Raw genomic sequence first — 23,033 nt, forward strand, 5'->3', positions numbered from 1 at the left:
TTTCAAACGTCATTGTTTTATTTTCATGCTGTCATTATCGTCCTTCAGCAAAGGAAATCAAATCTTCTCCTTCCTAGACACACGCATATTCGAACAAACATGGAAACATTTCTCCAGCTCGGTTTTCCACAAGAAAACCTTTTTCCTTGGACGGTAGGAAATACTACTGACACACTGAACACGTTGCAGCCATCGACAAGGAAGAACACAATAGTCGTCTATGAAGTATAAAACTAATTTTCTGCATTTTTCATTTTAAAGCACAATTAACCCTAACATCAGTGATGAGGCCTTCTTGTAAAACGTGCAGTTTTCTCTATGAGAAATAAACACTTTCGGTTATTTGCTCAAAATAAAATCTCCATTTCGTAATTTTCATTTAAATCTTTCATTAGTATAATAAAAACATAAAAATCTAAAACTATTATTCTCTGTAATTAATATCATTTAGTTAAATTGATAAACAATACACACATTTTTCTGTATTTGCTCATGGTACAGGAATCATTTGTGGCCTACTTGAGCACAGTATTATTTTCTTGGTCCTTTCTTATTTCTTTTTCACAAACCATATGTTAATCATTTTTCAATTAATCTCAAACTTTGTTAATGATTTTCACACCATGGAAGGTTTAATCCCAGCAGGTTTTATTTACAAAAAACCCTGCTCAATCAATGGCGATATGAATGCTGTTCTGGATGATGTTTAGAAGCTGTGTGTACTAGAACAAATGTTTGGTGCAACCATTATGGTTGCCGTGCTGCTCACATAGATGTCTTGGTTGTCCCTGTAACACCTTCTATGCCTTTGACAGGCGACCTCTCTTCTGTGTTCGAAAGATCTCTGTGCAATGTACAGGAAAGGCAGATCGTTGGTGTCTCTTACACAATAATAGGTGCATTGCCACAAGCATACTATCTATTTCACTAGTTATTATGTTAAGAGTGATGCGTTTTAAATTGTTTTATTACAGTTATCTCTATATTGCCTTTCTTACACACGAAACGATGTAGATTCTTGCTTCCATGCTTCGGTTCCCAAAAGGTTTTCTCCTTTAAAAATAAATATCCTTTTTGGTGACTACGTTTCATCTTTGAGATTGTTCACTGTGAGCACTCATTAGGCTGTGCAGCTTTAATCCCTGATGTCCATGTATTCCCTGGTCACCCTGTCTTGATGGCACTTTCAACATTTTCATGAAAAAGCGAAGGGTCCTCCTTTTATCTGCTCCTTACACATTTGTCATAATTTTGCCATACCTCTCACGCTGTGAGCAGGTATAATTTGCATTTAAAGGGCAATTGTTCATTTTCCTCGATAAAACTATTTTCCCCAAAAACGTTCATGGCTAAACATTATCTTTCTACTTTGTTGCCGTTTATTTGCATTTATTTTAGTAATGTTTTCTTTAAGATAAATGTAGGTATATTTGACAGAATGACAACAGAGGTGTTATCAGCACAAGCCCTCCTAAATGGCCAGACAAATGATTTCTGGAGCTGCCTGTCTATGCTACTGGGCTCCACCACATACTTCTCATGCTATGGCATCTGTCGACCTGTGTTTGAGGTTTACAGTAAACAGCTCCTGGAGATGCCCAGGATGCCTCTGCATATTCAGACCCCTTTATTTAGGCTACCTCTTCCAGAGGCTGTGCCCATGTTCCCTGCTTAATACCTGTGTTTCCTGCCACTGAGGTTCATGAACCCCAGAGCCAGATGCAACACATAAGCCAGAGAGTCTTTAACCCCTTCGATGCTGATGACGAGCTCAGCTCGTCATCACCCACGGGGGTCGTGTGCTGATGACGAGCTGAGCTCGTCATGGTGCCACTAAAATGGCATTTTCCAGCACACAGCGGGAAAACGCCTAGCATCCAAGTGGTTAACTAATGCCCTGTTCTATTATTGAGTCAAAATATTAATTAATTCTCCCAAAAAAGAATGTGACTCGGCCACTCCACAAAAGTAGGCCCAGTGACATTTAAATGATGTTGGCGTAATTTGTGTAATTCTGGAAATTTCGCTTGTTACGCCAAATGCCAGCATTTACTCAAGTTGTGTAATTACAACTGGTAAAAATATAGTGCAGGAGTATAGGAGCAACACAGACAGCTAGAACGTACCGAAATACTTTCTCACAAAAACTGGCATAAGGGCTCATTTAGGGTAAAATATAGCGCTAAATAATGGGTTTGCATTCCATGTAATTTTGTGTCATTTCCATGAATTTTTTTGTAATTCCGCAAAATCAAATTACACAAATTTCACCCGTTCCTACCCATAAGCAGGATAAGGAACTACCATACTCCCTCTACGCAACTCTCAAAAATAATATGAACTGGCTCTCTAATAATCCGACCATATTTTGCATTTGAAATGCTACATTGTCATTTTCAGACCATGAGATTTGAAAACCATGTAAGAAACAGAATAATGAAATATTGTATTCTACTACTTATCTGAAATGAAAAAGCTGAGCTTGTCTGTTTCTGTGACTAATTTCTGTCCTGTTTCGTCCTACACTCTTACCTGCATTGTAGTCCTTGTAATCCTTCTGATTTTCGAGATGCTTTACTATTCCATCATATGTACCTGTGGAATTCTTGGTTGTAACTACTAGGAAAAACAAAAACTGTTTGTAACAATAAGAAAATAGGATTATTGGCCCTTGTTCAAGAAGATAAATTATAATTTGCTAGAAATTGTGCAATGATGAAGTGCCATAGTAAAATAGTAAAATAGTATGTCTGGACGTATTGAACAAATGGAAATCTGCTAAAAAAAAGGGTGTATTTAATGTGCTTGCTTGTCCTTCTACAGTTACCAGATATCAGGTTAATGTGTGGCCATTGGGCGTTGTTTCTTTTTGCAGCTTTGCGCATGCTGCAGCAATTAGACCCAGGTTACAAATGTTATCAACTTTTTCTGCATAGAGTTTCAGTGTAAGGCCCTATTAGCTCACTGTTCACTAGTTCAGATCTTGCTCTCTGTGGGAAGAGACCTGCTTTTGAAGCATTTTCTGCTTTCTTACTAGGTGCCCGGTACCATGCTTTGCTGATCCCCAACTGCCCCGGTGCCATGTCAGATCTGGCAAACAGCGGCAGTCTTGCACGCATCCTACAACACTTCAGCACAGAGAAAAGTAAGTAACCCATTTCCATCTTGTTTATAAGGAGGAGATGAAAGAGGCTTAATGGATCACCCCTAATGCAGGGGAAACAACCATTACAACACATGCGTTACAACGCGAATGGCTTGTTGCAGGCGGTAGAAGGTGTTGGATTTAACTCCAACACCTTCCCTACTGTTGCTCGCACTGGAGTTGGAATAGTAAGTTATACTATTCCAACTTCCAGGGCACCCCGACAGCAAGTCGGGGAAAAGATTTGCGTTGTACGGCATGTGGGGTAATGGCAAGCGTTGTAACGTCATACAACCTTAATACAAATATTGTTAAAACTTGTTTTGAGTTTATTATGTACCAAGTATTTTTTTTGTTGTTGCTTCTATTGGTGTACTGCTCGAAACTTACACACACTGCCTAGTGTAGTAAGTCAGTAGTGCATGATCACTTATCTAACTAGTAACAACAGACTTAGGTGGTTTTGCTATTGCATAATTGAATATAAAATGTAGATGTTTTATATCTTTATGGACGTAGCTACTTTTTAGGTTTCGCCTAAACAGTGCATGCGCTGTCTTTCTAAGACATTTTGTTTACAAGCAGTGGGTTTACAGCCCACCCAAAGCTTACAATTGGTTAGTTTCAGCGTTGCTCTCATTTGCTTTGTTCCTGCTCCCCCACCCACCCCTTCCTGTTTAATCTTCCTCCACCCGCCACATCTTCTGCTACCCCCTCCCTGTTTCAGCCCCCTACCCACCCCTTCCTGATTCAGCTTACCCCCACCGCCTCTCCCTGTTTCAGCTTTCCCCATGCCTGTTTCAACTTAACCAGCCCATCCCTGTTTCATCTTCTCCCCCACCTCCCGCCCTGTTTCAGCTTCCCTCGACCCAGGGCCGGACTAGCCATATCGGGCATCAGACGTTTCCCCTGAAGGCTGGAAGCCAGGGGGGCGATTTCACTTAAGGGGGACGGTTTTCACATTTCGAAGCCGCTCTCACTGTAGACCAGTGCAATGAAAATACAAGCCTCAGTGTAGCGTACAAATAATTGTACATTACAAGGTAATTAAATATATCTTGTGAAAAAAGTTTTTCGTTAAATTGATCCCTCTACACTCCCCCGTTTTTCTAGTTTCTCATCCTTGTGATGTACCTAGCCCAGGTTCTGGAGGGTTATTTGGGCAGAACCCCTGCATAATTTTTTCAGTGTAGCCGAACGGCGCTGCCTGAGACGGACTATGCAGGGGGAGGACTGGTCTGCCAAAATTTGACAATGCTGCTTTTGGCTCTCACGCCTGTCCAAGTCTCCTTTTCAGCCACCTCTACCAGCCCCCCGGCCCTGTTTCAGGTTCCCCCACCAGCCCCATCCCTGTTTCACCTCCTACCAGCTTCATACCCATCTCGTCCCTGTTTCAGCTCCCCTCCACCCGCCATGTCCCTGTTTCAGCTCCCTGCCCATCCATCCCTTTTTCAGCTCTCTCCAACCACCCGTCCCTGTTGCAGCAATCGTCCCTGTTGCAGCAATCGTCCCTGTTGCAGCAATCGTCCCTGTTGCAGCAATCATACCTGTTTCAGCTATGTCCCTGTTTCAGGAACCACCTACCCGCCCCATCTCTGTTTCAGCACCCACCACGTCACTTTATAAGCACCTGCCTGCCTCTATTTCAGCACCTGCCCGCCTCTTCCCGATTTCAGCTCCAGCCCACCCGCTCCGTCCCGGTTTCAGCTCCCACCCACCTGCCCCGTCCCTGTTCAGCTCCTGCCCTCTCGTCCCGTCCCTGTTTCAGCTCCCGCCCACCCGCCCCTCCCTGTTTCAGCTCCCGCCCACCCGCCCCTCCCTGTTTCAGCTCCCGCCCACCCGCCCCTCCCTGTTTTAGCTCCCACCCACCTGCCCTGTCCCTGTCCCTGTTTCAGATAGCACCCACTCGCCTCGTCCCTGTTTCAGCTACTACCCACCCGTCCCATCCCTATTTCAGCTCCTGCCCACCCGCCCCACTTTCAGCACCAGCTCTGTCCCTGTTTCAGCGTCCGCCCACCAGTTATGTTCCTGTTTCAGCTCCTACTCACCTACCCCGTTCCCGTTTCAGCATCCGCCCACCCACCCTGTCCCTGTTTCAGCAAGGTCCCCCCTTCCTTGTTTCAGCTCCGGCCCATCCCCGACTCAGCCCCCGCCCACCCGCCCCGTCCCCGTTTTATCTATCACCCATCCGCACTATCCCCGTTTCAGCTCCCACCCCGTTTCAGCTGGCACTCAGCTTTCCTGTCCCTGTTTCAGCTGCCGCCCACCTGCCCGTTGCCGTTTTAGTTCCTGCCCAAATGCCCTGCCCCGTTGCAGCTCCTGCCCACCCGCCCGTCCCAGTTTCATCTCCCAGCAACGGCCCACCCTCCCCATCCCTGTTTCAGCTCCTGTCCATGTGGCCCGTCCCGGTTTCAGCACTCGTCCCTGTTTCAACTACCGCCCACGCGCCCTGTCCCTGTTTCTGCTCCCACCCTCCCGCCCCATCCCTGTTTCAGCTCCCACCCTCCCGCCCCATCCCTGTTTCAGCTCCCACCCTCCCGCCCCATCCCTGTTTCAGCTCCCGCCCCATCCCTCTTTCAGCTCCCGCCCCATCCCCGTTTCAGCTCCCGCCCCATCCCCGTTTCAGCTCCCGCCCCATTGCCGTTTCAGCTCCCGCCCCATCCCTGTTTCCCCACCGCCCCCTCCCTTCAACCACCCGAACCCCTGCCCCTGTTTCAGCTGCCGCCCACCTGCCCTGTCCCTGTTTCTCTCACCCACCTTACCCCTACCTGTTTCAGCTCCTGCCCACCCCGTCCCCATTTCAGCACCCTCCTTGTCTCCGTTTCAGCTCCTGCCCACCCTGCCCATCTCTGGTTCAGCTCCCGCCCTCCCTGTCCCAGTTTCATCTCCTGACCACCCAGCCGACCTGTTTCAGCAATGTGCCTATACGCCCAGTTTCAGCTCCCACCCTTCCATCTTCGTTTCAGCTCCCGCACCTTCCCTGTTTCAGGAATGTCCCCATTTCAGCTGCCGCCCATCCCACCCCGGGTTTCGCCTTACGCCCACCCACCCGACCTACGTCCCTGTTTCAGCATCCTGCCCGTCCCCGTTTCAGCTCCTGCCCACCTGCCTCGTCCCTGTTTCAGCCCCCGCCCACCAGCCTCGTCCCTGTTTCAGCCCCCGCCCGTCCCTGTTTCAGCCCCCGCCCGTCCCCATTTCAGCACCCACCCACATGCCTGCCCCATCCCCGTTTCAGCTCCCACCCACCTGCCCCATCCCTGTTTCAGCTCCAACCCACCCGCCTCATCCCTGTTTCAGCTCCAACCCATTGCCCCATCCCTGTTTCAGCTCCAACCCACCCGCCCCATCCCCGTTTCAGCAAAACATCCCCGTTTCAGCTCCCACCCACCCGCCCCATCCCTGTTTCAGCTCCCGCCCCATCCCCGTTTCAGCAACTGGCCCACCCACCCAATCCCCATTTCAGCTCCCGCCACATCCCTGTTTCAACTCCCGCCTCCCCGCCCGTCCCGTTTCCGGTGCCGCCCACCCATCCTACACCCCTCGCCCTAACTTTCACCCCCACTGCCCCCTCCCTTCAACCACCCGAACCCGTTCGCCTCCCAACCAGTCATTCCATTCACCACCTCTACCCGACATACAAACACAAGCGAGACCTCTTGGCTTTGCTAATTTTTGTTTAAGGAGAAACTGGTTTGTGTACCTTTTCTATTGAATAGTATTGTATCTAGCATGACCTCATTGATACTGTACGACTGGTTATATGGCCCTCCCTTTGCAAGACTTTGAGGAAGATCCTAGAGGAATGGTCACTAACCACTGATAATAGACTGAGAACGTTTCTGAGTTTTGAGTTCCCAGAAATCCTTCCAGTCAGTCCTCATCTGGTCATCACTTTGCTGTTTCCCACTTGCCCCTAGATAGCTGGCAGCACATCAGGATTTCATTTTCTGGAAATGCCCAGAGGTTGCTACTATTTCCAGTTTCACTATAACTTTTTTTAACTTTTAAAATATCAGATGTGGAAAATAGAGCCCTCCCACCCCCGTTTATGTAACCCCAAATATATATACAAGCCAATTGGCACCACTTCCTCGGTAAATAGAAAATACCATAGCAATAGGTACAAAAGAGAAACCTAGGCCTAGGCCTCATTTCATTTTGTAGCCTATCAGCCTCTTTTTGTAAAAGAGACCAAAAAAGTTGCAACAACCAATCAGAACAGCCTCACCCCATAGAACCTTCCTGAGAGAGCCTCAGAGCCTCAGATTTTCTACCGCACGTTGTGCTAAGGGAGTCTCCTCTGAGCTCTGCTCAGTTTTCTTTCTACAGTATCAAAAAACAACCTTATTCTTCAACAAAGATGTCGGATAAAGAGAAGAAAACCTTGTTCAAGGCTTGTGCTACCTCTTCAAAGAAGCGTCTGTATGTGGATGACAAGCATACAGATTGTATTTTTTGCTTGTACCCGGACCACAAGGCTACAGACTGTAAGATCTGCAGGACCTTCTCTACTAAAACATTGAGGGACAGAGAAGGAAGACTTCTAACATGGCTGCAAAAGATGAAGTCTAGAAAGGAGGTCATTTCCAGTGACAGTGAAGATTCTTCTTCGGCTTCCTCTTCAAGAAGATCTAAAAAGAGGGTTAGGTGTTCAACTTCAACATCTACTGAGCCTCCTTCTACGACCTCTCAAAAGACCTCTGGTAGGTCTAGTCCCCGAAAATCTCCTCACCGAGGTGCAAAGGAGAAAGTGGGATTGGTTTCTGAGGTGGTATCTTCTCAGAAGGGGTCACAGGGGCCTTCTGTTATCTCTCCACCTACTGGGAAACAAAAAGGTTTTAAAAAACCTAGTTCCCTACCTCAGGTTTCGAAGTCTGACAAGAAATCCCGGTCGTGGACAGTGACATCTTCAGGTCGTCGACGACAACGGCGAAAATCCTTCAATCTCCTGTTTCTGCCTTGTCGACGATGACAGCCTCGACGACTGGACCATCTCTCTCTTCATCGTCGACGAGATTGATATCCTTGACGTCGACTAGGATGACGCCGACGGTGGTGTCGACGAAGACCACGTCGACGACAACGATGGCAATGATGACGTCTGCCTTGATTCTGACGACGAGCTCAACGACAATGCTGCTGACGATTTCACCTCCGTCAACGATGGTTTTGACTCCGTCTGCGACGCTTTTGTCGACGACTACCCCATCGTCGTCGACGACGACCCCGTCGACGACGACCCCGTCGACGGTGACTCCGTCGACTGTGGAACAAAGTGAGAATTTCGATACGAAAACGCCAAATAACACCTTGCCTCCTGCCTTGCTTTTAGAGGAGGAGTCTTCAGAGGAGGATGATGATCAAGATAATGGACCTTATGGAGATACTTACAGTCCATCGCAGCGCCACGTAAAGTATCAAGATTCTGATTCTGAGGGCTACTATGAAAAAGTGCGTCAGCCTCCTCCCAGATAAAGGATTCCAGAGCAATCTCAACAGGGTATTGTTTCGATGCCCTCTTCTCTGATAACTGACCTACAAATGATCAAATGATGTTAATGGACTACAGGAGAAGGTTTCCTTCCCAAACTCCTGAAACCAGTCAGACACCCCCTCCACCGTTGCCACCGTCCACTTCAGCTGAAGTTCAGCCAAGAGATCAAGAACCTGCGGATGTTCGGCAGGGAATAACATCAGGGCAAGTGTATGGGGACAATAATGACGACGATTCCTGAGATGATGGAGGTGATGTCACAGAGGTCCTGGGTTCGAATAGAGAATGGAACGGGTTCATCATCCCGTATCCACCTTCACCTTCACCGGATCCGGTAGATTCACCACCAGATGACATTGGTGGTTTCCATAACCTCATGGAAAGGGCTTCAAAACGATTTGGCCTGCCAGTTACAACGGTGCAATCAGACTGCTGAGGGAGTGAAGGTCATGCAGTCTCCAGCAACCGTCATTCCGGTCCTACCGCAGCTGGAGAAGATATACAGGGCCCCTGATGATAGTCCTGCATGCCTGATTGGCCAACCAAAGTCGTACTCTGTAATCTCCCAGGCGGCGCAAAGGAAGTCTAAGAACCCTTCGGCTCCTCTGGCTTCTCCACCGGATAAAGCGGGTCGACGCCTGGACAATGTCGGCAAAAGATTCTCGTCAATGTCAAGCCTCCTGGTTCATGCCTCCATTGCACTTGCAATTTTAGGACGATATGATCGCCAAATGTGGTGCGATATGTCTCCGTTTATAGACCAGTTACCGGAGAGTGCTAAGGCAGATGCAAGGAAGATCTTAGAAGAAGGGGAGCGATCTTCTGTGGAAATAATTGACTGCGCCATGGACATCGCCACAACTGCTTTTGGAGCTTTAGCAGGTTTGGCTGTCCTCAGAAGACAGGGCTGGCTTCGGACTACCTGGTTTCGCCCTGAAGTGCAAAACAAAATATTGGATTTGCCTTTTGATGGTGATATGCTTTTCGGAAAGCACATAGATGATGCCTTGCAGGATATTAAGAAGGACACAGAAACAGCTAGATCCTTAGGCACTCTTCAATATCGTACGGTGCTGTTCCGAGGAGCTAAAGGCAAAGGTTATTCCAATAGAGGAGGATACCAACAACGTTATTCCTCGTATTCCCAATCCTCTCAATCCTACAGGCCTCAGTACTCTCAAAGGCAGGGCCAATCTGCTTCTTTCTCTCGGCAGCCAGCAAGAGGCCGTCAAGGTCGCCAGGGCAGAGATTCATCTAAGAGGCAATAGTAGCCTTCTGGCTCTTTCTACTGTTCCTTCCCCTCCGGTAACATCAGTGGGGGGCAGGATTTCTCATTGTCTGTGCAGCTGGAGGATCATTACACCAGGCCAGTGGGTCCTGAATATCATTCGGTTTGGCCACACGTTGGAATTTCAACAGCTTCCTCCTTCCAGAGCTCCTCGCGCCACTGAGGCAAAACATCTGCGACTTCTACGTCTCGAAGCCCACCAGTTATTCATCAAGGGGGCGATAGAACCTGTACCTCACTCTCAAATAGGGAAAGGTTTTTACTCCAGGTTCTTTCTGGTTCGCAAGACGGAGGAGAAGTGGCGTCCAATATTAGATCTAAGGGAGCTCAACACCTATCTCATAAAGCTGTCATTCAGGATGGTCACCCTTCAGGACATTCTACGTCTTCTAAATCCAGGGACTACATGGCAACTCTGGACCTAGAGGATGCGTACTTCCATGTTACGATCCATTCAGCTCACAGGCAATACCTACGCTTCACAGTAGCCAAGAGCCATTTTCAATTCAAGGTGCTTCCTTTTGGTCTCAGATCCGCACCACGGATATTTCCAAAGTTCTTACCCCATTAGCAACGTTTCTCAGAAAACAATCACTAGAGGTCTTTCCCTACCTAGACGATTGGTTGATCAAAGCACAATCATTTCAGGCAGCTTCCAAGGCAGTCAAAAGCTGCATTCAACTTTTCAACCAACTGGGTCTTCAACTCAACAAGTCCAAGTCGGTCCTTCTCCCTTCCAGGTCGGGCAGATTTCTGGGTTCAATTCTGGACACGAATCACTGCAAAGTTTTCCCTTCAGAGGAGCGACAGAACAGACTTATTATATCAGCTCGCCACTTACAAAAGAGGAAATCTCTATCAGTCCGTTTCTACAAGTCCCTGCTAGGATCGATCGCATCTTGCATACCATTAACTCCACACTGCAGGCTTCGAATGCGTCCATTACAAGAGCAACTGGACAAGCAATGGTGCCAGGCGAAAGGCTCTTTCGAGGACAGGATAACAGTGACACTGGTAATGAGAAAAGCAAGCACCTGGTGGACGATAAAAGACAATATCTCAAAGGGTTTACCTTTCAAGCTTTCTCCATCTCCCTTGGTTCTGACCACAGACGCCTCACTGGAAGGCTGTGGAGCAGTGTTGCAGGAATTACACGTGAGAGGTCATTGGGAGCCCGAACAGCTCAACTTCCACATCAATCTGCTAGAACTCAGGGCAATTCACTTATCTTTACAAGCATTCCTTCAGAGAATTAAAAATCGCACAGTGCTGGTTCTCACAGAGAATGCGACGGCCATTCACTATATAAACAAACAAGGCGGGACAAGATCCCGGAGTCTTTCAAAAGAAGCTCACGAAATTTGGAGCTGGGCGATTATTCACAAGATTTTTCTTACAGCAGAACACCTTGCAGGTTCACTCAATACAACAGCAGATGCATTGAGTCATCAAAAGTCAATCAGTCACGAGTGGGAATTGGATCAGGACATCCTCGAGGAGGTATTCTTGGTTGGGTGTACTCCGACCATAGACCTGTTTGCATCACCAGAAAACAAGAAATGCCAATTCTACGCAAGCAGGGATCACCATCAGGGGTAATTGGGGAATGCTCTTTCGATAGCCTGGTCCGGCGCATTTGTTTACGCCCTTCCTCCGATACCCCTAATTCCGAGACTGATCAGGAAACTCAAGGCGGAACCATGCAAAATGATTTTGATCGCACCAGCATGGCCCCGGCAGTTCTGGTTCACGGAGCTTCTCCTACTCTCTCAAGATCAGCCAATTCACCTGCGGCCCATACAGTCTCTGTTGACAATGTCTCAGGGTCAGGTGCTACATCCAGACCCGCGCTCACTCCAATTGACAGCGTGGCTCTTGAGCACAGAGAATTCCAGGATTTGAACCTTACTAAGGAGTGTAAAGAAATCCTGTCTCTGGCTCGTGCTCCAAGTACGAATAAGACTTCCCGGGCGAAATGGAAAAGGTTCTGTCTCTGGTGCCATCGGCAAAATCTCCATCCCTATACTTCAGCTCCGCATCAGATCTTACCTTACATTCTTTCTTTGGCCAAATCAGGTCTGGCTCATTCCTCTGTCAAAGTACATCTGGCGGCTATCTCTAGATTCAGGCGGACATCCTCAGGTCCTTCTCTTTGGTCGGCGAGAATTATCAAACAATTTCTCAAAGGACTCTTCAGAGTTTTTCCTCCAGTCCGGCCGCCGCCTCCAGTCTGGCAGCTTAACTTAGTTCTGTCTCATCTCATGAGAACCCCATTTGAGCCGATTCACAAAGTGGATCCTAAATTTCTTTCATGGAAGCTGGCTCTTCTTTTAGCCTTAACATCGGCTAGAAGGATATGTTAGCTCCAAGCCCTCACTATTGTGGAACCTTTTATGCAGTTCAAGAAAGACATTCTAATCCTTAGAACAAATCCAAAATTAATTCCAAAGGTCCCGACGGATTTCCATTTGAATGAACCGGTGGTTCTTAAATCTTTTTTCCGTCAACCAACTTCTCCAGCAGAAAGGTCGTTACATTCCTTTGATGTCCAGAGATGTTTGAAATTTTATCTGGAACGCACAAAAAGCTACAGGAAATCATTCCAACTTTTTATTTCCTACAGTGCTCCGCGAAAGGGGTTTCCGCTTTCAAAACAAGGCATCTCTCATTGGATTTCCAATGCAATTCACTTTTGTCACCAAGAAGCGGGCAAACCGCTGAAAAGACGTGTTCGGGCTCCTTCGACGAGATCAGTCTCATCATCTGTGGCCCTTTTCGCAGGAGTCCCGATCAAGGGACATTTGTAGAGCAGCTACGTGGAGCAGTACTCAGTACTCCGTACTCACAAAGCATTACTGCTTGGACTCTTCTATGGGAAGTGAAGCTGCAGTTGGTCAGGCTGTCCTGAGAAATCTTTTTCAATGAGAGGTGAGCTTTTCCTACAATCCCTCCTTCCTATTTTGCACATTTTGTATCACATGCTGTATTCCTTTCTATGGTGTAAGGTTATGTTTGTTTCCTATGATAACAAGTGTGATAAGATGTATTGATATTCAGGTAACAAAATGTGCTGTTATTGCTTACTGCTAGCTACTCTGATACAAAGCATGGGAATCTATGAAAGTTCCAGTACTGGGGTAAGAAAACAAGTTACTTACCTGTAACTTTGGTTCCCCAGTATTGGTAATTTTCATAGATTCCCATGCGCCCACCCTCCTCCCCTGGGAAAAGCTCAGCCTTTTACGTATGTAGTTACTGTTACACAACAGCTACGAAAATCTGAGGCTCTGAGGCTCTCTCAGGAAGGTTCAATGGGGTGAGGCTGTTCTGATTGGTTGTTGCAACTTTTTTGGTCTGTTTTACAAAAAGAGGCTGATAGGCTACAAAATGAGATGAGGTCTAGGCCTAGGTTTCTCTTTTGTACCTACTGCTATGGTATTTTCTATTTACTGAGGCTCCCACTCCGACGACGGGGAATGATACAAAGCATGGGAATCTATGAAAGTTACCAATACTGGGGAACCAAAGTTACAGGTAAGTAACTTGTTTTCTTATGTCATGTCATGGTAGCCACGCTTTCTTTTCGCTTGGGGGCTCCTTGTGCATCGCCTCCCGCAGAGCCTTGCGTGTGGACGCTCATAAAATGCCAGCAGTGGTGCGCCCGGGCCGAGCCCGAGCCAAGGGCAGGCCCGTCCACACCCGGAGGAGGCTGGGCTGGGCCACCCATCTAACATCTTGCATCTGACGAAAGGTATTGCTCTCCGCTGTTGATTAGTTTTCGAATCATCATTATGAGAAAGCGTAATGGTCCTACGGAAAGAACGGGTGGTGGGTCTGTAGCAATGCAGGATGCATTTTTGTCTAGATCAGCTAGTGTTCTCACCCACAAAATTGAACTGACGCAGAGACGCCTGTCAATGGAACTACTTCTTCTTCCCTTGGGGTCTCCTGCACGGAGAACGGAGGAGGTCCCACTAAAAGTCTATTCCCCCCAATTGATAATATCGGGTGACATTCCACGGGGCAACAGGAATCGTCACTGGTAACTATTGGCCTGTTCGACATAATTGGAAGGGATTTAGACTCCTCAGCTCCCACCACTTCATCAAGTTATCCTATTAATGATCCCCCTGCAAAGCAATGTAGGGCTGGTGCGATTACCAAGCCAAGCAAGCTAAACCTATTCGCACCCCCAAACCTAGGGGTACACATCTTAAAGCCTCCACACTGAGTCATATTACATCAGTAGCCACTCAAACTTGAAAAACACTACCCTTACAAGGCCCATTTACTGAGGAATTATGGGTAGAAGTAAGCAAAAGGTTTATGATACGATACTGTTGGTCTGACCAAGCTAACACAGATTGAACAACAACTGGTCGGTTTAGAAACACACAACATACCCGCCCGGTCTCTGAGTGAGCCCCCCCAAGTGCAACATTTGTGTATACCCGCAGACCCAATTTTAGTACATCATAGCAAGCCCCGAACCTTGACAAATCCCTCAATGCCGGGTAATACCACTAGTCCTGCCATGCAGGTTTGTGGGCCGCATCCTGATTCTAGCGGACATGCAAATGCTCAACGGGAGGCTCCAATTATACAAGTTCCAGCGCCGGGAATTGAGTTGTGATCAATTTTAATAACGCGCATGTGGGTCATCTCCTCCTGGACAACCTCTATAAGTCCCCACCTACAAGCACCCAAATTATTCCTTTACCATTGGAGCATTTTTATAATCAGGCTTTAATTTCTGGAGAGGAAAAGAGTGGTAGGCTAAGGCCAGGTCCTCTATTCACAAGGCTTGTGGGGGACCCGATTATCCCACAGGGGGTAAGGTTACAAATTAGATTTTCTCCCCTCTCTCATCTGGAATCATGTGATTGACTACCATTGCCCATTGGTAGAATATTGCCCATTGGTAGAATATATACAACAGCTAAATCACCACATGGAGCATATGTAACACCCATGTCTCCTTCCCCGCAGGGTGTAGTGGATAAAAATAGGCTTACCCTTGCATCCTGGAATGTGGCTGGTATTGCCTTGAAGGCAGGTAACGAACAATGGTATAATTTATGGCAATCCTTGGAGATCGTCTGCTTCCAGGAAAAATGGGCTCCTGTTTTCTTTCCTGGTTTTTGCACTTTTCACACTCCAGCAGTGCCCTCAATGTCAGGCAGAGCGAAGGGGGGTCTATTAACCTTGATCTCGAACACCATCTCTCTACAGGTAAGGCAGGTTGGCTCCCCAAACATACATTTGCAGCTTTTCCATCTTGAGCCCAGGAACGAAGGTTCCTGGATTCTAATCAACTTCTATAATAATGAATTCAGGAGTAATATGAAGAAAGTGGTAGAATATGTAAACAGGGAGCTAGGAAAAATTAAGTTACCTAAAAAAAAAAGGTGCACCCCCCCCCCCCCCCATCATTTGGGTGGGGGACTTTATTATTCACCTCTGTAAACATAATGAATCTAAGGTGTGTGGCTTAGTTGACTCCCAAGGCAACCATCTTATACATTTCTCACATAACTAATATGGTGATAGCCTGAATAAATCCTATATTCAAGCAATCTGGGAATAACTAATAACACAAAAGCAGGACACATATGCAAAACATTCAAGAGGGGTAGACAGGATTCAACAATTGACTTTATCTTAGTCTCCTCTATAATAAGCGGAAAAGTGGACCACTAAGACAACCTGTTACATGTTATAGTAACCATGCCATTTTATTCATCTCTCTGAATTTTCCCTGTTAAGGGAAAAAACACCAACAGGCTGCAGATAACATAGTGTTAAATAGGAAAAACGGCTACCAGTTAAAGTGGACACAGGTTGAGAAGTTGAACCTAGGCCATGAAGTAATAGCTCAAGCAAGGGAAGACATTATACACTGCTTGGCGGAGGGGACTTCTCCCTCCATTTTAGTTATCCAGTTCACAGTACTCCTAATGAAACTAAAACTGGCGCTTACTCGCATCAAGCCAGTAAATCTTAATCGAACCAAAGGATGGTTCGACCATGCATGTTTCATAGCAAGGAGTGCCCTTATCAAGGCCAAAAAAGCCCATCACAGAGATCCAGTAGAGATAAAACTACTACTTAGTAATTGTAACCATGCCAAAAAAAGAAGAGAGAAGGATATTAGAGAGCAGGCTTGGAACGATCTAGATCAAGCTGCTATCTCGGGTTCATACATGCCCCTTATTTTAAATACTCCAAGGATTCTTCCCTGGACTTGCATGTAGATGAGGGTGCATGGATGAGATACTTTGAAAGCATTTTTGGCCTTAGCACTTTTCCTGCCCTTACATCCACTGAGCCACCCTCATCGCCACACGGTAGCCTGAGATTCTTGCTAACAGAAGTTAGAAGAGGATTGGAGTCCTGCGCACCAGGAAATTCCCCGGGCCCAGATGGGGTCCTGATCGATCTCTTCCAGCAGAACTATGATATGTGGGTCCCCTTACTAACAAATGTTTTAATAGTATAACAACAGAGGGTCCTCCACCATATTGGAAGAAGAGTGTAATTGTCCCTATTTATAAGAAAGGGGATAGGGGCATTCCTAAGAATTACCCTCCAATTTCCCTTCATGATAATTCTGTGAAGCTCATGGGCCGGCTCTTATTAACCAGATTGTAGGACTGGGCTGAAGAAAATAATACACTGATGCAGGCTCAATATGGATTCCAGAAGGGAAAGGGGACAGTGGACCAATGCCTAAATGTGTCACTCTGTATAGAAAAATATACCAAAGTGAAGGAGGGGAGAATCTACATGACTTTTAAGGACCTGTCGGCGGCCTTTGATTGTGTCTCCCATCAGAAGTTGTGGCCAATGCTGGAGGGGATGGGGGTCGATCCCCGGATAATCTGCTTTATTCGCCAGCTATACGCCAATGCTACTGCCTGCGTCGGTATGGCGCAAATGAGGAATGTACACGTTCATTTAAGATCGAGAGGGGGTTCAGACAGGGTTGTTTGTGTCTTCGCCCTGTTTCTTTTTTCGATCTACACAAACTTAGTGACAGGCTCACCTCTGGACTTGCCTATATTTGATAACATCCCCCTTCCAATACTGGCATATGCTGATAACGCGGTCCTAATCACTTGGACAGGGGGGGTCTTACAATCTCTTATAACATTATACAACTTATTCGTGGCTTCATTAGACCTCAGAGTAAATGAAAAAAAGTCATTTGTCATCATAGTGGGAGCCAGGAGAGGAACGAAATCCCCCCCATTTCCAGCTGGCCTCAAAGAAAATCGAAGTGGTAGACTCCTTTCCATATTTAGGGGACTTGCTTGTTAAGAACCCCTCCTGGAAAAATCTGGTGGCCGTAAGGCATGGAAAGGAGCCTTCAGGCTATTAAGGGCTTTACAAGGAAGTTGGGAGCCAGCCCTCTGGACACGATAAAAAATATTTACAGAGCTAAAACAAAGGCAGCGGCAAACTTTGGGGTGGGAGTTTGGGGGTTGGCAAACTCAGATCAGCTCCAGAGCATGGAAGATACCTTTTTTTTAAACTGGATCTCTTCACCCCATTCCATTTCAAACTATATTTTACACCTCAAATTGGGATTGCCCCACTTGCTTGATACTATCAGACTGGCCCCAATCCTGTTGCAGCTTTCGATTTGGCAGAGGTCCACTGTCCATTTTACGCAATGCATAATTGCCAGCTGCATGAAATTGGAACACTACAACAGGATTGGCTGGCTCAGATCTGTAGAGGCCGAACTGACTGCAAATGGGCAGAGTCACTTATTTAGAGACCCCTCACTGTGTAGGAAGGTACCGAAGTGGCAAATTACAGAGATGTATCTTCAGAGGGCTAATTTTCTCCGGAGGAAAAAGTATCGTCAACAAAAGGCGATAATTGCATATGATCTTATTCCGCCAAGAGCAGGGGATGGACTTTCATACCCTCCGACTATCATTCTCGCTCACCATAGATTCATTTTGCTGCGCTTTGCCTGAATAACATCCCTCTGAGGCTAGCTCTTCCAGTAAGAAAGTTTAAACACTCACATTTGCCCCCTTGTCTGTGTGACAACCACTTGCCCCAAACGGATCTACACATAGTACTATTCTGCAAGTTCCACCACACTGAAAGGAAAGATTTTATCCTACCACTTTAAAGGTGCTAGAACTTCACACAGGGTTGCATTGTGTTTTTTAAAGGCACTCTCCGACCCTTTTGTCTCCTTTTCTGTAGCATGTTTTCTGTGGGCTTCTGTGAAAAAGACGAGGAATGTGGCTTTGTTGACATCATTTGATGTATCAACGAGAATAATTGGCCTCATTTAAGTGATGGGGGACCAAGAAGCAAAAAGAAAAGAAGTTACAAAGACTGACTGCTTCCACTTATGGCTTTTAAATATTACTTTTCGTGTACAGGGCTAATCTCATTAAATTGCCAAAAACTCTATATAGATTTTAATTGTTTTAACATTTTATACAGTTTTATAATATTGTGATATGGTTTATTTGATGAAATGACGCTTTTATGATCTGTTTTAAAAAGAGATCGTATAAAGACTATGAATGAATTATGTCATGGTGTTGATATATGATTTACAGACTTTCTTTGATCATCTTCTCTTCTCAGAGCCAATGTGTGCCATTGGACATGGAGTTGCTGCGCTATGCTGTGCAACAGATGAGAACAGGTCCTGGTTATTCCAAGGATACAGCCTGACTGGGGTAGGAGATCCCACTAGCAACAAGTCATTACTTTAGGGAGAGTGCACCATGGCTTTGACTATGTAACCAGGGAAATGGATTAAGACAGGCTGATGGCTGTGTTTCATTTTAGACTTCAGCAAAGTCTTCAAAACTACACCACTTAGAAGACTTCTGGGAAGCTGGGTAATAAATTGTATTAGAAACTGGCTGAGCAAAGTGAAGCAGACCATGTTTATTCTTTTTAGAGGAAGAAGAGGGTAAGATGGCGGCCGAGTAGTTGGTCGTTAGCAGAGCTAGCTAGCTGTGACAGAAGGATCAGGATGATTGGACCCAAACCTCTGGTTTAACACGGCGCTAACTCCTCTGCCCCCCTCAGGATTTCCATAAACCCCCCCCCTCTCGGATCCTGATGCAACCCCCTCGTAGCAGGATATATCTTAAAAAGACAGAGCTCTACCTTGTTAAACGCCTGGTAGCGGAGTGTCTCTAGCGGGTTCTTGGGCAGCTGATTGTAGACGGTGTACTGATGGCTCTGAAGGCTGTGGCTGCCACGAAGGCAATGGCGGCAGCGGAGGCCGCCACGGAGGCGGTGAGTCTGGATGCCTCTCCTGGCCGGTCACCGCTGACTCACTCCCCGGACCCGCCGATCAAGAAAGGAAGAGGCGGGGTAACCATCAAGAATCGCCAGGCGGGCCCCTTAGTGGCAGAGCTGCTCCGTCGTACGAAGGAGAAGCAAGCCAAGGTGGGAGCGGTTCGACCTCAGACGACTTCAGTTTCAGGTACCACGAGTCAACTGTTGGCTGGCAGTAATGAGACAAGCGTGTCTGCCGGTAACGGGGAGCTGCCAAGACTGAATGAAAGTGATGCGGTAGATAAGGCCCAACTGACTTTGAGTGTTCGGCCAGAGGAGCCGGAGGGGGAAAAAATAATGGAAAAAGTAACAGTGATTAATTTAGCCCCACCATCTATAAATACTCAAATCTTAGTGGAATCTCCTCCATTAGTAAACATTGTTAATGTAGAGCGGTCTGCTACCCAAACCAGTAACGCTAGTAAGAACGATAACATTGTGAGCATCCCCAGCACTAAAATAATAACTACCATGTAAAAGAACGGGGTTATAGAAATGGGGCAGGAAAAGTTAGCTCAATGTGGTGAAAACCCTAATGGTGATACAAGCGGAACTATCAATGATATTGGTGGAATGGGCCCATTGGCTGTAACTCTGTCTGTAATCGAACAAAACAAGGCTGACACGGATAAGGATAATGATCCCAGCGGCTGTTTTTACTCTGTATCTGAAGGCGCTGAATGGTCGGACAACTTGATGAGCTCATCTTAGGTGGGTAGCTGTTTAGAATCCGACCTAGTGATCTTAATCTGCCCTCCACCACTAAAAAAAACTAAAAAGCTGACCTCTCAGGGCGGTATGCTCCGCAGAGAAAAGAAGGATTTGAGATGGGATTACTCGTCTACCCTCCCACTCTCTGGGACGCTGCCTGCAGATTTACCATTGCTGGAATCAGAGAGTGCTCCCTCATTAGATACAATTCATCGACCCATATTGGGCCATAGGGAAGAATCGCGACGACAGCAAAAAAACCAACCTGGAATGAGGAAAATGCAGGCAGTAATGAGGAAACTATCTAAAGCCTGTGCAACTATGGGCGACAGGGTGTCAAATCTGGAAGAAAGAATCATTGCGACGGAACTGGATACAACAAATGCGGTTGCCCAAGTAGAATCGCAGGGGGCACAACTAAAGGATATACAATGGAAACTCGAGGAATTTGAGAATCCCCAGCGAAGAAATAATCTCAGGGTACTGGGGATTCAGGAGGGATTGGAGGGGTCCGACACCAGAACATATATAATTGAGCTTTTCAACAAAGCCTTCCCAGAGCTGAAAGACTGGGACTGGTCTAAAGAGATACAAAGGGCCCATCTTATCCCGTTTAAATTGAGAACACCAGCAATACCTCGGGCCAATGCCACAGGCTATACTTGTATTCCTGGGGAACTTTGTCCTACGCCAAGCCTGATCAGAGAAAGCGAGGCCAGAATCTCAAAGAGTCACCCGGGGGTGTCATTTTTTGTACGCCCTGATTTCTGCCACTCCACAGTGAAAAGGCGCTGGCGGGTCAGACAACTCATTTAACCCCTTCAAGAAAAGGGGGTTCAAGTATATCTTATTAATCCAGCTCAGCTGAAGATCATTAATCAAGGGAAGACAATTTACCTCTCATCAGAGATCAAAGCAGAGGAATATTTGGACTCTCTTAGTAAATAAAATCCAGATGAAGATGATGGACCTTGAATAACTAAAAAACATTTGCTGTACAGGGAGATTGGAGACAGAAGGAATGGTTACTTGGGAGGGGGGGCGGGAGTTGTGGGGGCAGGGGGTGGTATAGGAGGGGGCTGATGGTGCTCTCATTTCATTTTCTTTGATCTAGTTTGTCTTGATTTTCAATGTATTCATTCAAATAGTAGGATTTGGCAGGGTGGATTCTATCTTTGGTGTATAATGTTGCCCAGCTCAAGCACAGCGCATCACATGCACAGACCGAGGTCTGAGCGCCACAATGGGGTGGTTGGAGGAGGGACGGGTGGGATGGGTCAGGCGGTTGGGTGGGGTGTTTCTTGGGTTAAGGGAGAAAAGAGGACAAAAAAATATTCGCAATACCTGGTATGAAGTTTTGGTTTAGATGGACTTATGGAAATTTTTTGAGGTATCTGAAAGGGAGGAAAGAGGTGTCGGAGCTTAAAGTACAAATATAATGGGGAGACTTAGGATCTGTTCTATTAATGTTGGGGGCCTAAATGATTGGGGCAAAAGTTAGAGGATGGTTCAATTTATTAGATCCAGTCAAGTTGACGTGGTCTGTCTTCAGGAGACCCATCTACACTGGGCCAAGAAGCACCTATTGAGTATAAGAGGATATGATGTGTTGGCTAGCTCCTCACAAGCCTCCAATATTAGAGGAGTTGCTATACTGTCTAAATCAGGTTTGGGGGGGACTAGACGACATCTGGCAGATATTCATGGTCGCTGGGTGGTGGTTGAAATGGAGTTGGGTTTTACATTATGTACCATATATGGATCTAATCAAGACGATCCTGAAGTTTTTGATAGTCTTGAGCTGGAATTGTTGAATTGGCCTACCCACCTTGTAGTTTGTCGGGATTTTAATATCTCTGCGGATTTCACAGAATTGGGAATGAATACCCCATATCACGGACGGAAGCCCAGGGTAATTTGTGCTGTAGCTTCACTAATCAAAACTCATGGGCTGTTGGATATCTAGGGCGAAAAGGAGCCCAATAACCCTGGGTATACATATTTTTCCTGTCCAGCTAGAAAGTTTTCCAAACTCGATTATTTTTTTTGTATCTGTTATGGAGGCAAACAGGGTAGAAATCAGGAAGGTACCAAAAGTTATTTCGGACCACAACCCATTGATCCTTTAATACCATATTGATACTCTGTCTAGGCCACCATTAAGGTAAACCTTCGAGAGAAGACTACTAGTTGATAGTAAATTTATTGACCCTTTAAAGATTTGGCCTCAAAATTTCTTTGATACTAATCACTATAGTACATCTCGTAATATGATATGGGATTCATTTAAAGCGACTCTAAGAGGGGAGGTAATTAGCTATGCTACCAGGCTTAGGAGAGAAACTAAGGTCCATAATGAGTCTACTGACTCAATTAGCAGATGTAGAAGAACTACATGTCAGAGCTATAGTCAGGGGGCGAGAGGTTACAGAGACTCAACAGAAAGTTATGGTTATTAATGCCGAGCTAAATCAGTTGATAGCCCAAAGAGCAACCGATGAATACCAAATATATAGGGGTTCGCTGTATGAAACTGGGGAGCAGGCGGGCAAACTATTGGCCCTCAGGATTAAACAGAAGAAGAGTAAAAATGTCATCAAAAATATTCGTGAGGGAACCCAGAACTATTCCGAGCCAGAAGAGATTCGAGAAGCCTTTAATAACTACTATCAGGCACTATATAAAGAGGAGGCTAGGTCAGATTTTTCTAATACAATCTGGGATGATCTAGGGCCAAAACTGGCTGAACAGGATAGACTTGGTCTGGAGGAAGAGATATCAAGGGAGGAAGTAATTGAAGTTATAAGGGATCTAGCAATAGGGAAAGCCGTAGGACCAGACGGGATCCCTCTGGAATTATATAAGTGTCTAGAAGATATCCTAATACCCTTATTGGCGGATTTATTTAATGGTATAATTTATACAATGGATACCCCAAATTCTTGGAAGGAAACAAACATCGTGGTCTTTCACATAAAGGGTAAACCTAAGGATGAACCTGGAGCCTATTGACCAATATCCCTCATAAACTCTGATACAAAGATATATGCCAAGGTCCTGGCTAAGAG

At 46.2% G+C, this 23,033-nt stretch overlaps 1 protein-coding gene across 2 annotated transcripts in view; it reads left to right on the plus strand.

Annotated features, from left to right (window-relative positions):
- GATD1 (glutamine amidotransferase class 1 domain containing 1) overlaps positions 1–23,033 on the plus strand; it is a 129,782-nt gene that overhangs the window by 74,798 nt on the left and 31,951 nt on the right. For both annotated transcript variants that reach the window (XM_086957764.1, XM_086957765.1), the window contains exons 4-5: positions 3,038–3,145; positions 18,547–18,641. In XM_086957764.1, coding sequence (XP_086813890.1) covers positions 3,038–3,145; positions 18,547–18,641 — 203 coding nt within the window. The remainder of the gene's footprint in view (positions 1–3,037; positions 3,146–18,546; positions 18,642–23,033) is intronic.

Source organism: Lissotriton vulgaris, chromosome 2_1 (assembly GCF_964263255.1).
Source record: "Lissotriton vulgaris chromosome 2_1, aLisVul1.2, whole genome shotgun sequence".
Classification (NCBI taxonomy): Eukaryota; Metazoa; Chordata; class Amphibia; order Caudata; family Salamandridae; genus Lissotriton; species Lissotriton vulgaris.